The 12,500-nt window shown below is 46.2% G+C and overlaps 1 protein-coding gene across 1 annotated transcript in view; it reads right to left on the bottom strand.

Annotated features, from left to right (window-relative positions):
* The window catches only part of LOC143293536 (uncharacterized), a 51,081-nt gene that overhangs the window by 33,727 nt on the left and 4,854 nt on the right, over positions 1–12,500 (bottom strand). The window contains exon 2 of the mRNA XM_076604456.1: positions 10,663–11,719. Coding sequence (XP_076460571.1) covers positions 10,663–11,314 — 652 coding nt within the window. The 5' untranslated portion in view covers positions 11,315–11,719. The remainder of the gene's footprint in view (positions 1–10,662; positions 11,720–12,500) is intronic.

Here is a 12,500-nt window from a genome sequence, read left to right as displayed (position 1 = left end):
CACATCAAAACAAAATGCATTTGAGAGAGAGAGAGAGAGAGAGAGAGAGAGAGAGAGAGAGAGAGAACTGAACGCTGAAAGGTTTAATGTCATTAGCTGTACAGCTCTAGTGACACGGGGATGCAATCTGAACAATAAAGAAGAATATAATGAAACAAAATAGAACAGAAATAAACATACTTGGAGTCAAATCAACTAACGCTCGACCATCCATTTTCCAAGTTCATGGAAACAAAAGCATTCTTTTCTTCTTTTATTTATCACTGTTGACACCAGTTACTCTTCTTTCGAATATTATAGGCGTCAGCAATGTACATCGCCAGTGATCTTACTGCATCGTCATCATGATTCATTTTCAACACACCAATGATATCTTTACTCCTTGCAGCACTTATTTTGAAAACAACACGAATGTTATCATATGCTTTGCAGTTGAATTATAAAAAAAAAATGCATTTCATCTTCCCTTTGGAACCCACACACTGGACAAAGGGAGCGTGTGGATGGTTCAGTAAAACCACCTTGGATGCGAGAGAGAGAGAGAGAAGAGAGAGAGAGAGAGAGAGAGAGAGAGAGGGGGGGGGACACACACACACACACACACACACACACACACACACACACACACAGAGGACAGAGAAGAGAGAGACATTAGCGTTTTGGAATATATAAAAAAAAAAGACAACAACAAAACATCAAAACACGATAAAAACGCTAGGAGACCACAAAAGCAAAAAAAAATTGACGAATGCCTTCTGAAGCCGACTGCATAAAAAAAAAAAAAAATTATTACTACGTATAAGTCTACATCTATCCCAGGATAAGAGAGCAAGATAGAAGAAAGGAAATGGGAAGTAGCAGGAGTGCAGGGAGAAGGGGGTGGGTGCGGGGTGGGGGTGGGGGTGGGGATACAGTGTGGCGCTGGAAGGTGACAGTGTGTTAACTATGTTTATCTTCAATGTCGCCACTTGGGTGCTCTCCCTTCCTACCCCTGCTGTGCTGGGCTTCCTCTGTGTGTGTGTGTGTGTGTGTGTGTGTGTGCGTGCGTGCGTGCGCGCGCGCGTGTTTGTGTAGAAAGAGAGAGAAACGAGAGAGAGGGAGAGGGAGAGGGAGAGAGAGAGAGAGAGAGGAGGGGAGACAGTTTTAAGAGGCGGGGTGGGGGAATAGAAGGAAATGTATGAATCGCAGGGTCGTGTATGGATGGAGTGGTGGTGAGGTTGATGGAGGGGGGTGGAGGAACGAGAGAGAGAGAGAGAGAGAGAGAGAGAGAGAGAGAGGACAAGGCTAGACAGAAGGAATCAGAAAAAAAAGGAAAAAAAGAGATACAGAAACAAAGCACGACAGTGAGTGTGGAACTGTGTGTGTGTGTGTGTGTGTGTGTGTGTGTGTGTGTGTGTGTGTGTGCGTGTGTGTGTGTGTGTTGTGTGTGTGTGTGTGTGTCCAGTCAAATAATCGTAATTGAACGTATAAGAATAAGCTTGTAGAGCTTTTTTGCATCCTGCTCTCAGGAAAAAAAAAAAAGTAATGGAGATAAAGAAAAAAAGGGGGAGCGGAGCTACGGAAAGCATAATGTGTGTGTGTGTGTGTGTGTGTGTGTGTGTGTGTGTGTGTGTGTGTGAGAGCATTTCTTTCTTTATTTCTTTAGAGCAGTTGTATCGTTTCTGAGAAAACGTACACATAGAGCCAAATACGCAAAACACGCACAATAAATATGTCGCAGTTTTAATTTGTTCCTGTTTCACTTGTCTACATCAATGGAATGTGTTATCAAGTGGGACGGAAATATCACGGACAAAGACACAGAGTGGGGCGGAGGGGATGGGGTGGGTGGAGGTGGGGGGTGAGGGGGCGGGGGGTCCTCTTTTGTTCAACAATGACCAAAAACCACACTCTTTGTTCAAGACGAGTGACAATGGCAATGGAAGAAGCGCAAAGGATAACATCCGCATTTGTTTTGTTTAACAATGACTAAAAACCACACTCGTTGAAACGAGTGATGTTGGTAATGGAAGAAGAGTTCGAACAAAGGATAATGTCCGCGTTTGAATACTGCATAATTCTCAAAGAAACGTTTCTGTTTGTGTTATGTTATATTGTATTATGTTATTATCATTATCATCATAATCATCATCATCATCATCATCATGACTATTACTACATGAGGTGTAGCAACTGCGATGGACAAGCAAAACCACTGTATGGGCGTGAACCATCATAACCTATGACCTTTTTTTTTTTTTTTTTTTTTTTTAAAGCAGCTACGATGTTTGACTTCACCCTTACTGGGCGATATTCTCTCTCAGTCTCGAAACACATTTCCTTCTAGTCCTTTGTCAAAAACCGGATCCTCAAACTCTCTTTCGTCGCTTTAAAAAAAAAAAAAATCCACAATCCCCTCACTTCCCCCCTTCCCCCCTCCCCGCCCCCGCCCCCAGAAAGGACTGAGTAGTGTTCACAACAAGACGTGGACGTTGACTCCGTCAGTCACACAGAGGAGTAGAGGGGAAGAAACGTGGGTGTTTCCCCTTTTTTTGTTTTGTTTTGTTTTGTTTTGTTTTCATGAGAAGTTTCTCAAATATCGCATTCATGTGATGAGAGAGATACGCTATCAGTTGAGTGAGAACCGTTCGCTCGACTTGCGTGGACATGTCTAGCTTGTTGTTAACCTCTCCTACCAAAAGGCTGCGCAGTTCCCCCCCCCCCCCCCCCCCCAGCCCTTTCCGCAGTGCACGATAGCTGAGAGGTCCCCCTAACAGTGGAGAACTTATGGAAAGCAAGGCCAGAGAGCGGCATTCATTGCTGTTAAACGCCACTGTCTTATCTCTCGCTAGCCTCGTAAACACGCAACGAAGAAGATGCGCGGTGCTAAAAGAACTGCCGAACAATAAAATGAATACGAAAATGAAAATACCTTATATATATATATATATAAGGGGAGGGAGGGGGCGCAGAACTTACCTGCAATTATCACGATATAACGCTGACATAGAGGCGAAGAGTCTGTTGCTTGTATAAACTGATTCCAGAATAAAAGACTATCACTGAATCACACGTTGTTCTGACTGACGTTAGATGAAGGCGTCCAATGGAAAACAAAACAAGGGCCAATCAAGTTTTAGCCTGGCAGCAAAGAGAAGAGATGTATCCCAATGCAAGGGCACGAATAAAAGCATGCTGACACTCCACTCAGGCAAAGTCATCCTCGAAGCACATAATTCTTTTTGATACTGTACGGCGACACAGGCATCCAAATGGTCACCAACTGGAGGGAGATAAATAGGCATGGACATCTGATCCACATATATATACTCTACACCACATCTACTGTATAAGAATGAATGGGAGCAGAACCCCAGCCCGCTGGTCAGGCCTTGATGGAATACCCAAGGACACATGCACGCTCTCTCTTTCTCTCTCTCTTGTGCAACAAAGGACAACAGCCCAAAATACATGAGGACAAAAGTCTCGGGCACAACAGTATTCACAAGTGACGACGTTCTGTCAGGACCCAGCAGGTAGGTGGCGACAGAACAAAAACAACATCATCAAAGCACGTGCAACACGGAGGAAAAAGTGAAGTCACAAATTTCACCAACAGTGCAGAGGCAAGGAACGTCTCGTTTGAAGGCATTCGAGAGAAAGAGAAAGGAACCCCTTCCAACAGCACATATTTCTGGCACGAGGGGCAATCAGTGCAAACACACACACACACACACACACACACACACACACACACACACACGTTTTCATCAAATCATGTTTGTTCACACCCCAGCCGATTACAACGGCGGGTCAGCCATTTCAGGGCAGAACACCCGGTCAGTTCTTGAAGTCACACACACACACATACACACATTGGTGTGTACGCTGATATGATATTTTCATGAAAAAAAAGAAGAAGACAGGACTGAAGACGTCTGTCTGTGCACATCCCTTCACAGGCAGGCCAAAGGCCTTTAGTGCTAAATGAACCATTCTTCTGCACACAGCACAGGTAGGGCAAGGGAGTATCCCGCCACCACTGGCGATGTCACCGCAGACTGCAAGGAGAAGTGGAGGACCAGGGGTGGTGTTCAAAGGACTGGGCCCACACGGTACAGACCTCCTCCCCGACAGCCTGTGAGGCAGGCCAGAGAGGGCACAGCGTTTTGTTCCTCAGACCCCTTGGGACCCGTTGCAGCACGGCCACTTGGAACATTGAAGAGTCCCTGGATGTTATCTGCACTCCCCAAACCCATCCCCACCCCCCACACCTCCCTCTCCCTCTCTCTCTCACACATACCCTCCTTCAGCACAACCATCAGGACGTTATAGAGTTGCCATGGTTACCCACAGACCCGGACACTTAGACCCTGGTGCTTGAGAGGTGGCAGGGTGGGTGGGTGGAAGATGGCGGGCGGGCTGGCAGTCTGGCACGGGCGTTTGATATGACAGGGTGCTTCTAGCACCACTTCAGCCTCCCCACGCCAGACCCAACCAAAAGGGGGGCCCCAGAGCGCTCAGACAGACAGCTTAACTGCCTTCATTTATTGTGTTAAAAAAAAAGGTGAATGCATTGATCCTCTTCATAGCCCTACCTGCAACAGCAGCACCCCCTCCCCCCACCCCCACAACTCCCATCTCCTCGACCTCGCTTGTTGACGTTCCTGTCATAACATTGCCCCCCTCCCCCCATCCCCTTCTCCACTCCACCCCCCTCCATCCCCCGACACCACTTCCCATCCCCCACCCACCCCCACACCCCCACAAACTGATGGTGTCATTTTAATGCGTTACTCCATATACTTTGCAAAGTGTTTGCTTGCTGGTGACACTTACAATGACAGAAGCTTAAAAAACCCAGACAATGGGAACACGAGTTTTAAATCTGGAGGGAATATAGATTGTAAATTATTAGGAACAGCTTCGTTACATAATTATTTCTTTATCCATGGACCTAACAAAGCATAATGACATTGCACCAAGACAACAAAAAAACATAAGCCTTCATTCAAAAACTCACCGAGGAATGTGATGAAAACCACAATTTTTTTTTTTTTCTGAACAAGGTTAAGTAGTGGTTGATATACCATCGAATCAGATATCATAGCGCTTGATTCTTTTGTTCCACGTTGACTTATTTTACTATAGTTTGAACATTTCAGAATCACTTCCAGTTAATGTGTACACAATTTTCTCCCTGGTCCTTTGTATCCTGTTCCTTGTGTTCTGTGTTCGCCTCACAAAGACACGTTTCACGATCAGCAGGGCTTGCCAGATCAGTCCCGTGAGGTACGGTGCTGGGAAGGAGAAGGATCTAGAGGCAGGGGATCTAGAGGCAGGGGATGGGGGACAAAATCCTACAATGGACAGGCCTGAGACTGAGCGAAGCGACACCCCGAGAGAGACGAAGAACAGGGAGAGATGGAGAGAACTGGTTGCCAGGTCATCAGTAGTGCCTCCGCGGTTGGAGACTACAGGACAGAAGAAGAAGAAGAAGATGAAGAAAATAAGGAGTTTCAGTTTCAGTATCAGTAGCTCAAGGAGGCGTCACTGCGTTCGGACAAATCCATATACGCTACACCACATTTTCCAAGCAGATGCCTGACCAGCAGCGTAACCCAACGCGCTTGATAAGGAAGGAAACGAAGAAGAAAAAGAAGACAGGGTGGATAGAAAGAAATAAAGAAAGAAGACATAGAAGGCAAAGAAGAAGACAAAGAATCGAACAGAAGTGCTCAATGTTGTTTTTGCGGTCAGGGCCATCTGTATATTTCTTTGTCTGTTGGTTTTCCTCTCCTTGTGTTGAACAACAAGTCTGCATCGCCCTTTAACAGTTGAGGTCAGACCCCGCTTCCTGTGCGGTGTGTCTCGGCGTGTCTCCGCTTTTCCTGTTCGCTGCATTGTTCACCATCTGCCTGAGGGAGACAGAATGCTGGAGGAAACTGTCATGCTGGTTTCGATTTCATCTGTTCTCTTTTGTTGTCTTCTTCTTCTTTGTTCGTGAGCTGCGATCCTACGTTCACTCGTATTCACGAGATAGTTTTATGTGTGAGACCGTGTTTAATCCCGCCATATAGGCAGTCATACTCCGTTTTCGGGCCGGGGGTGGGGGGAGTGGGGGTGGGGGAGGAGTGCCGAGTATGCTCTTGTTCCCATAACCTACCGAAGGCTGGCATAGATTACGGGAACTTTAAAGTGCGTATTCGATCTTCAGTATGCGTATACGCACGAAGGGGGTTCAGGCGCGAACAGATCTGCATATCTGTTGACCTGGGAGACTGAAGAAAATACAACAACAAGAAACCCAACAACAACCAACTTTTGTTGTCTTGAGAAAGGAGCTATATTCTTTTTAATTCTTGACATTTTTCAAAATGCATGTGCTGTTTTGTTGCTTATGACGTGTTTTTCACGTGCTTGCAGGTCTAGTCAGAGTGTGTGCGGTGGAGTGGGCATTAAAAACGGCGAAGTATCCATCTGGCATCAGCCCGCACGTACCGTGGGTGGGGGGTGGGGTTGGGGGTGGTGCAGGGTGGGGGTGGTGCAGGGTGGGGGGGGGGGGATAGGGGGACAGGATAGTGGGGACACTGGTCTGCTTGTGCATGTCAGCATACTTACCGCTTCGCTTGATTTCGATCATATAATTTTTAAATGCCTCGAGGGCAACAACAAAATCCATGTAGAAGCGCCACCACTACCGCTACCACCAACAGCAACAACAACACACACACACACACACACACGCACGCACGCACACACACACTTCCTCTTCCCTGTTTGGTAGTCACGTAAAATAAAAATAAAAAATAAAAAAAACTGGCACGTGCTGTCACCAACCGTCCTAAAACTGCCCCCAACCCCCACCCCATGCGCTTTCCACTCTCCGCTTCCTTTCTACTTTCCGTTCCCACGTACACACACCCCCTCACTCACTCCCATCATCCGCTCCCGCCGCCCAACCTCCCCTCCACCACCTCACACACCCTTCCACCATCATCCCTTCTCTTCCCACACCCTCTCCATCCCCACCTCCCCCCCCCCCCCCCCCCCCCCCCCCACACACACACACCCCAGCTTCCGTCCTGTGTCCACCCCCACAACCTTTCATTTCACAAAGGGCCAACGCCCTGCTATCCATGTGACCACAGCGAAAAACTGCAGTGCAGCGCTGTGCGCAACTGAACGGCCTCTTCTGTTCTCCTTCTCTGCTTTGCTTGCTCGACTGGCGATTTCTCCGCTACGATTATAATCATTATCATCCACGCACAGTCACAGAGACACGACACACTAGCAAGCAAAAAAGCTAGCTAGCAAGCACGTGCGAGAGAGAGAGAGAGAGAGAGAGAGAGAGAGAGAGAGAGAGAGAGAGAGAGAGAGAGAGAGAGAATGTATGGTACAGAGAGAGTATAATCATATATTTGGAGATTGAGATAGGGAGGGAGAATGTATGTAGACAGAGAGGGAGAGAGAGGTATTCAAAATCGAAATCGTAAAGAACCGTAAGAACGAGTTCGTCATCCTGCACGAACACAAGTGAATGGAATGGTGCTGATCTTATCAAATTCAGCCCAGTATTTATATGAGACTGATTGCGAGCACGAATAATTATATTCCATGCAGAAATTGAACACCATGAAGTGTGTGAATGATCTTGTTTCAGATGTTGATGTCATAAAATCTTCTGATGAAAAGAAATCATTACAAGGTAAAAAAAAATAAAAAAAATAATAAAAAAGCTCGCCATCCAGTCATCAGATAATGAATACATGTACAACAACAGCTATTTCAAAATGATGTAAGTTGTTAATGTGATTACATTCACTTTGTTCCTTCGAAGCTTTTTTTTTTGTGCAGAGGATTTACATGTGCTGTTTTCCATTTCAGAGGAAATTTTTTTTATTCATACAGGCTTTTGTTGAAAATTCTACCTTGTGGGTCTAGAATGGCTGGCAATGAGGCGATTAACAATCTGTTGTGGACAAGATCTGGCCCTACTGCTTTAGTTTTGTTTGAATTTAGAATAACATCTTCAACATCAGAAGTAGTAAGCGATATTTCTGCAAGTTCTAAGTAGAGGAATAGAATGTCAGATAAATCTTCGTAATCTTCAAGAGTGGATTGTGAAATGAAGTTGTTAAAAACATCAACTTTATCTTTACTGTTATAATAAACAATACAGTTAGACATAGTAGGGGGATTTCATCTGACCCAACACCTTTCTTTCTCAAAAAGGACTTGACCAGTTTCGGGAAGCGTCGGAATCGGAATTTGTCAGTATCGGAATTCATGAGTATCGGACTCCAAGACATTTGTTTAAAGGATTTCACTCTATCGGGTAACTGCGTCCGAAGTGTCGGTTAATCTGATATTTCGTGAGAAGAGAAAACATGATGGATTTCCATGACACTATGTGGAAAGACCAGCCATGGACTAGGGTTTTAATTTCAGTTGGGAGGAGGAATTAGAGCGTGTGGTTTGTACCAAGCACACAACACCACATGTGCTACATAAATAAATAAATAAATAAATAATAATAATAATAATAATAATAATAATAATAATAATAATAATGATCATAATAATAATGGATACTTATCATATTGCACACAATCCAGAAATCTGCTCTAGGTGCTTTACAAAAACGCTTTTGTTAACATAAAACATTACATCAATGTTACATATACACACCAAAATGTGACCACACACACACACACACACACACACACACACACACACACACACACACACACACACACACACACACACACTGCATAATACATTTTAACATACATGTGTATCTAACAGCTACCCTAACACATACGCACACGTAAGCAGGCACAAACTTACATAAACATACGCACACACTTACACATTCATATACATGCATGTAGTTATGTACACATACATATGTATACACACTTAGCCAAGCACAGCTAACGCAAAGGAAGTGGACCTGCCACAATTGAACTTATTGCTGAGGGAAAAGGTGAGTTTTGAGACGAGATTTAAAAGATGCAAGGGAATCAGAGGTTATCAGGGAGCTTGTTCCACGTCTTTGGCGATTGAAAAGAAAAGGATCTGTGTCTATAGGTCTTACTTCTGACGTAAGAGTAAATGCCTGATCTACGTACAGACCCAACACGCTAGTCACGCCTTGAGACTCTAGCAAAATGCTGAGAAAAGAAGAAGAAGAAGAAAAAAAAGCGAGAACAAATAATAGAAAAGAAAACAAAAAAGAAAAACAAACAAACATCAGAAAAAACACCGAAGAATGCACAGGGTGGGTAGGGCAAAATAGTTATGTACAAGACACATACTGTAACTGTGGTAAGAATAACACGACAATCCATGGACTGGAACGTTTTATGGGTCGGGTGATTTAAAAAAAATATAATATACTCTTTTATTTAGGAATACACAATACTGTATAACACCATACAGCATGATACAGAACAACACCACAGCACAGAATACAACGCAACACGACTCAACATTACATTACACTGTACCAAACAACCACGGCATAACAACTGACGCAGCACAGTACATCTACATAACACTGTGTCTAAAATCACACAACGTGGGTAGGTACAGAAGAACGCACAGCACACCACACTGCCACACAACACATCCGTGTAGCTATTACACAACAGACTACACCTCACAACACGACACAACAGCTACACAGCAGGCAATACTACACAACAAGACAACAGACTACACCACACAACACGACACAACAGCTACACAGCAGGCAATACTACACAACAACACAACAGACTACACCACACAACACGACACAACAGCTACACAGCAGGTAATACTACACAACAAGACAACAACACAACAGACTACACGACACAACACGACACAACAGCTAGCTGCACAGCAGGCAACGCTACACAACAAGACCACAGACTACAACACACAACATAACAGCTAGCTACACAGCAGGTAATACTATACAATAAGACAACAACACAACAGACTACACGACACAACACGACACAACAGCTAGCTACACAGCAGGCAATGCTACACAACAAGACAACAACACAACAGACTACACCACACAACACGACACAACAGCTAGCTACACAGCAGGCAATACTACACAACAAGACAACAACACAACAGACTACACGACACAACACGACACAACAGCTAGCTACACAGCAGGCAATGCTACACAACAAGACAACAACACAACAGACTACACGACACAACACGACACAACAGCTAGCTACACAGCAGGCAATGCTACACAACAAGACAACAAGATAACAGCAACACAACACACAAAATAGCAACACCACAACGGACCACTCCAAAGCCGTTAGAACGAGGTCTTTGATCACACTCTCCATCCCCCCCCCCCACTGTCCTCCACCCTCCCGTCCCTCTAGTCCCCCATCCCCCCCCCTCCCCCCTCCCCCCCCAAAAAAAGAAAAAGAAAAGAAAAACAACAACAACAAAAACACATAAAACCACATCCACTCTCGACTGACTCCAACATCAAGCGAACGAAGACAAGACACTCCAACCCATCACGCTCCTACCAGGAAACTCCATATATCCTCCCCACCTCCACCCCTCTTACCCTGCCCCCCCCCCCCGACAACCCCGTCCCCACCCACACACCCACACCCACACCCACACACACCACAAGCCAGTACTCACCCTTGTCCAGCGTATCGTCATCCAGCCCGCAGTGGGAGGACAGGCCGGAGGAGGTGAGGGCGGTGGGGTCTGCCGTGGACAGCAGGGTGGTGGTGGTGGTGTCGCCGTAGTCCTTGGGGGAGAGGGTGGCGGCGGAGGAGGGGGCGACTGCAGGGTGCAGCATGCCCAGCCCGTGGTGGCCCGCGGAGGAGTAGGTCACGTGGTGGTGGGAGGGGTGGTGGGGGTGGTGCGGGTGGGGGGCGTGGGGGTGGTGCCCGTAGGGGGACGACACGGGGCACTGTAGGAAGTTGGCCGGGGACCCGTAGACACAGGCAGGGTTGTTCAGACCCGCGCCACCACCACCACCTCCACCCCCACCACCTCCACCCGCGCCACCACCCACCACCATCCCCTGACTGGAGGGGGAGGAGGGGGAGGGCTGGAGGTGGGTGAGGGAGGAGGACGGGTCGCCGTAGTGGCGGGGCGGGGACATCTCGGAGGAGGGGGAGGGGTAGGGGACGGGGGACATGTGGTACTGGTGCAGCGGGGACTGGAACTCGAGCGGCCCGCACCCCGTCTGCTCCGTCAGGCTGAGGATGTCCCGCACAGAGAAAGGGGTGGCGCTGGAGAAGGGCGTGGTGCCGCCGCTACTGCTGCTGTAGCCGCTGTACATGGTGAGGGATGTGGGTGTGGGAGTACAGCAAAGTGGGTATGTGTGTGTGTGTGGAGAGAGAGATGAGTAACTGGTGTGTGGGAAGGACTTGCGAAGGGGGATCCTTACAAAATTAAAAAAAAAAATGGACAGAATTGTGGTGATCACACTGCTGACCAGTGTGGAATCATGACGGCCGTTAGAAAATTACAAGAACAATTCCTGTCCTGAGTTCACACACAGACACACACAGTAATGATTTAGTCCTGTCCTGTCCTGTACTGTAGTGTCCACGCAGCAACGATCCGATACAGTCCTGTCCTATCCTGTCCTGTCCCCCCAGTGTTCGCCAGGGGTCGGCTTTCTCTAGAGGTCTGCCACTTGGGACACCGACTCTTGGACACGTCACAGTTCCCGAGAAAAGTCCTGGCAACAGAAAGAAAATTGAATTTTAATTCTTTTGCATCCAACCACATGAACTATGCCTAAGGTTTAGTTGCATAAGCGACCTTAGCAGTGCAAGATTTGCTTAGCGTTGGTTTTTTTTTTTTTCCTTCTGTCCATGACAATTAGCATAGATTTTGGACAATGCTTAATTAAGCAAAGATCGCTTATGCAACCCAGCCACAAATTCTTATCCACAAATCACAGTCCTTGAAGAAGGACCTATGTTCAAAAGCGTTGACACTTCTTATCAAAGTGAGTCTTACATGCAAACCCATAGTTTTTGTCAGTTTTACTGCAGACTTCCTGATTTTTGTCACTTTTATAGGCGCAACAGGTGTGTTCTGTTTTATTGCTGCAGTCTTATCGTTTTCTCCACAGTCATTTGTTACCGAGCGCTAATGCTATCAAAAAGTAAAGCCAGTATTCTGATATCAGTGTGTGTGTGTGTGTGTGTGTGTGTGTGTGTGTGATTTTTTTTAATGTGTTTGTTTCTTTGTTGTTTTAAGTCTAAGCATTATTTATCAAACACTTGATTAATCACACACACACACACACACACACACACAAACATCACCGAAATTTATCTTTGTACAGTTTCTGTGGATTTGGTATTCACACGATAAAATGAACGCTGTTTTTCTTATCGCAGTTGACATATCTATACTCTTTCACGAGATTTCTGCACGTGAAATACGGGATGATCTCTCCGGTGAGAGCGCGTCGCCACAATGCAGCGCTACTGGGTTTTTTTTTTTCTACT

The sequence above is a fragment of the Babylonia areolata genome, chromosome 19 (assembly GCF_041734735.1).
Source record: "Babylonia areolata isolate BAREFJ2019XMU chromosome 19, ASM4173473v1, whole genome shotgun sequence".
Lineage (NCBI taxonomy): Eukaryota > Metazoa > Mollusca > Gastropoda > Neogastropoda > Buccinidae > Babylonia > Babylonia areolata.
Note: the sequence above shows the minus strand (reverse complement) of the source record. Positions and strands in the feature narration are given on the sequence as shown.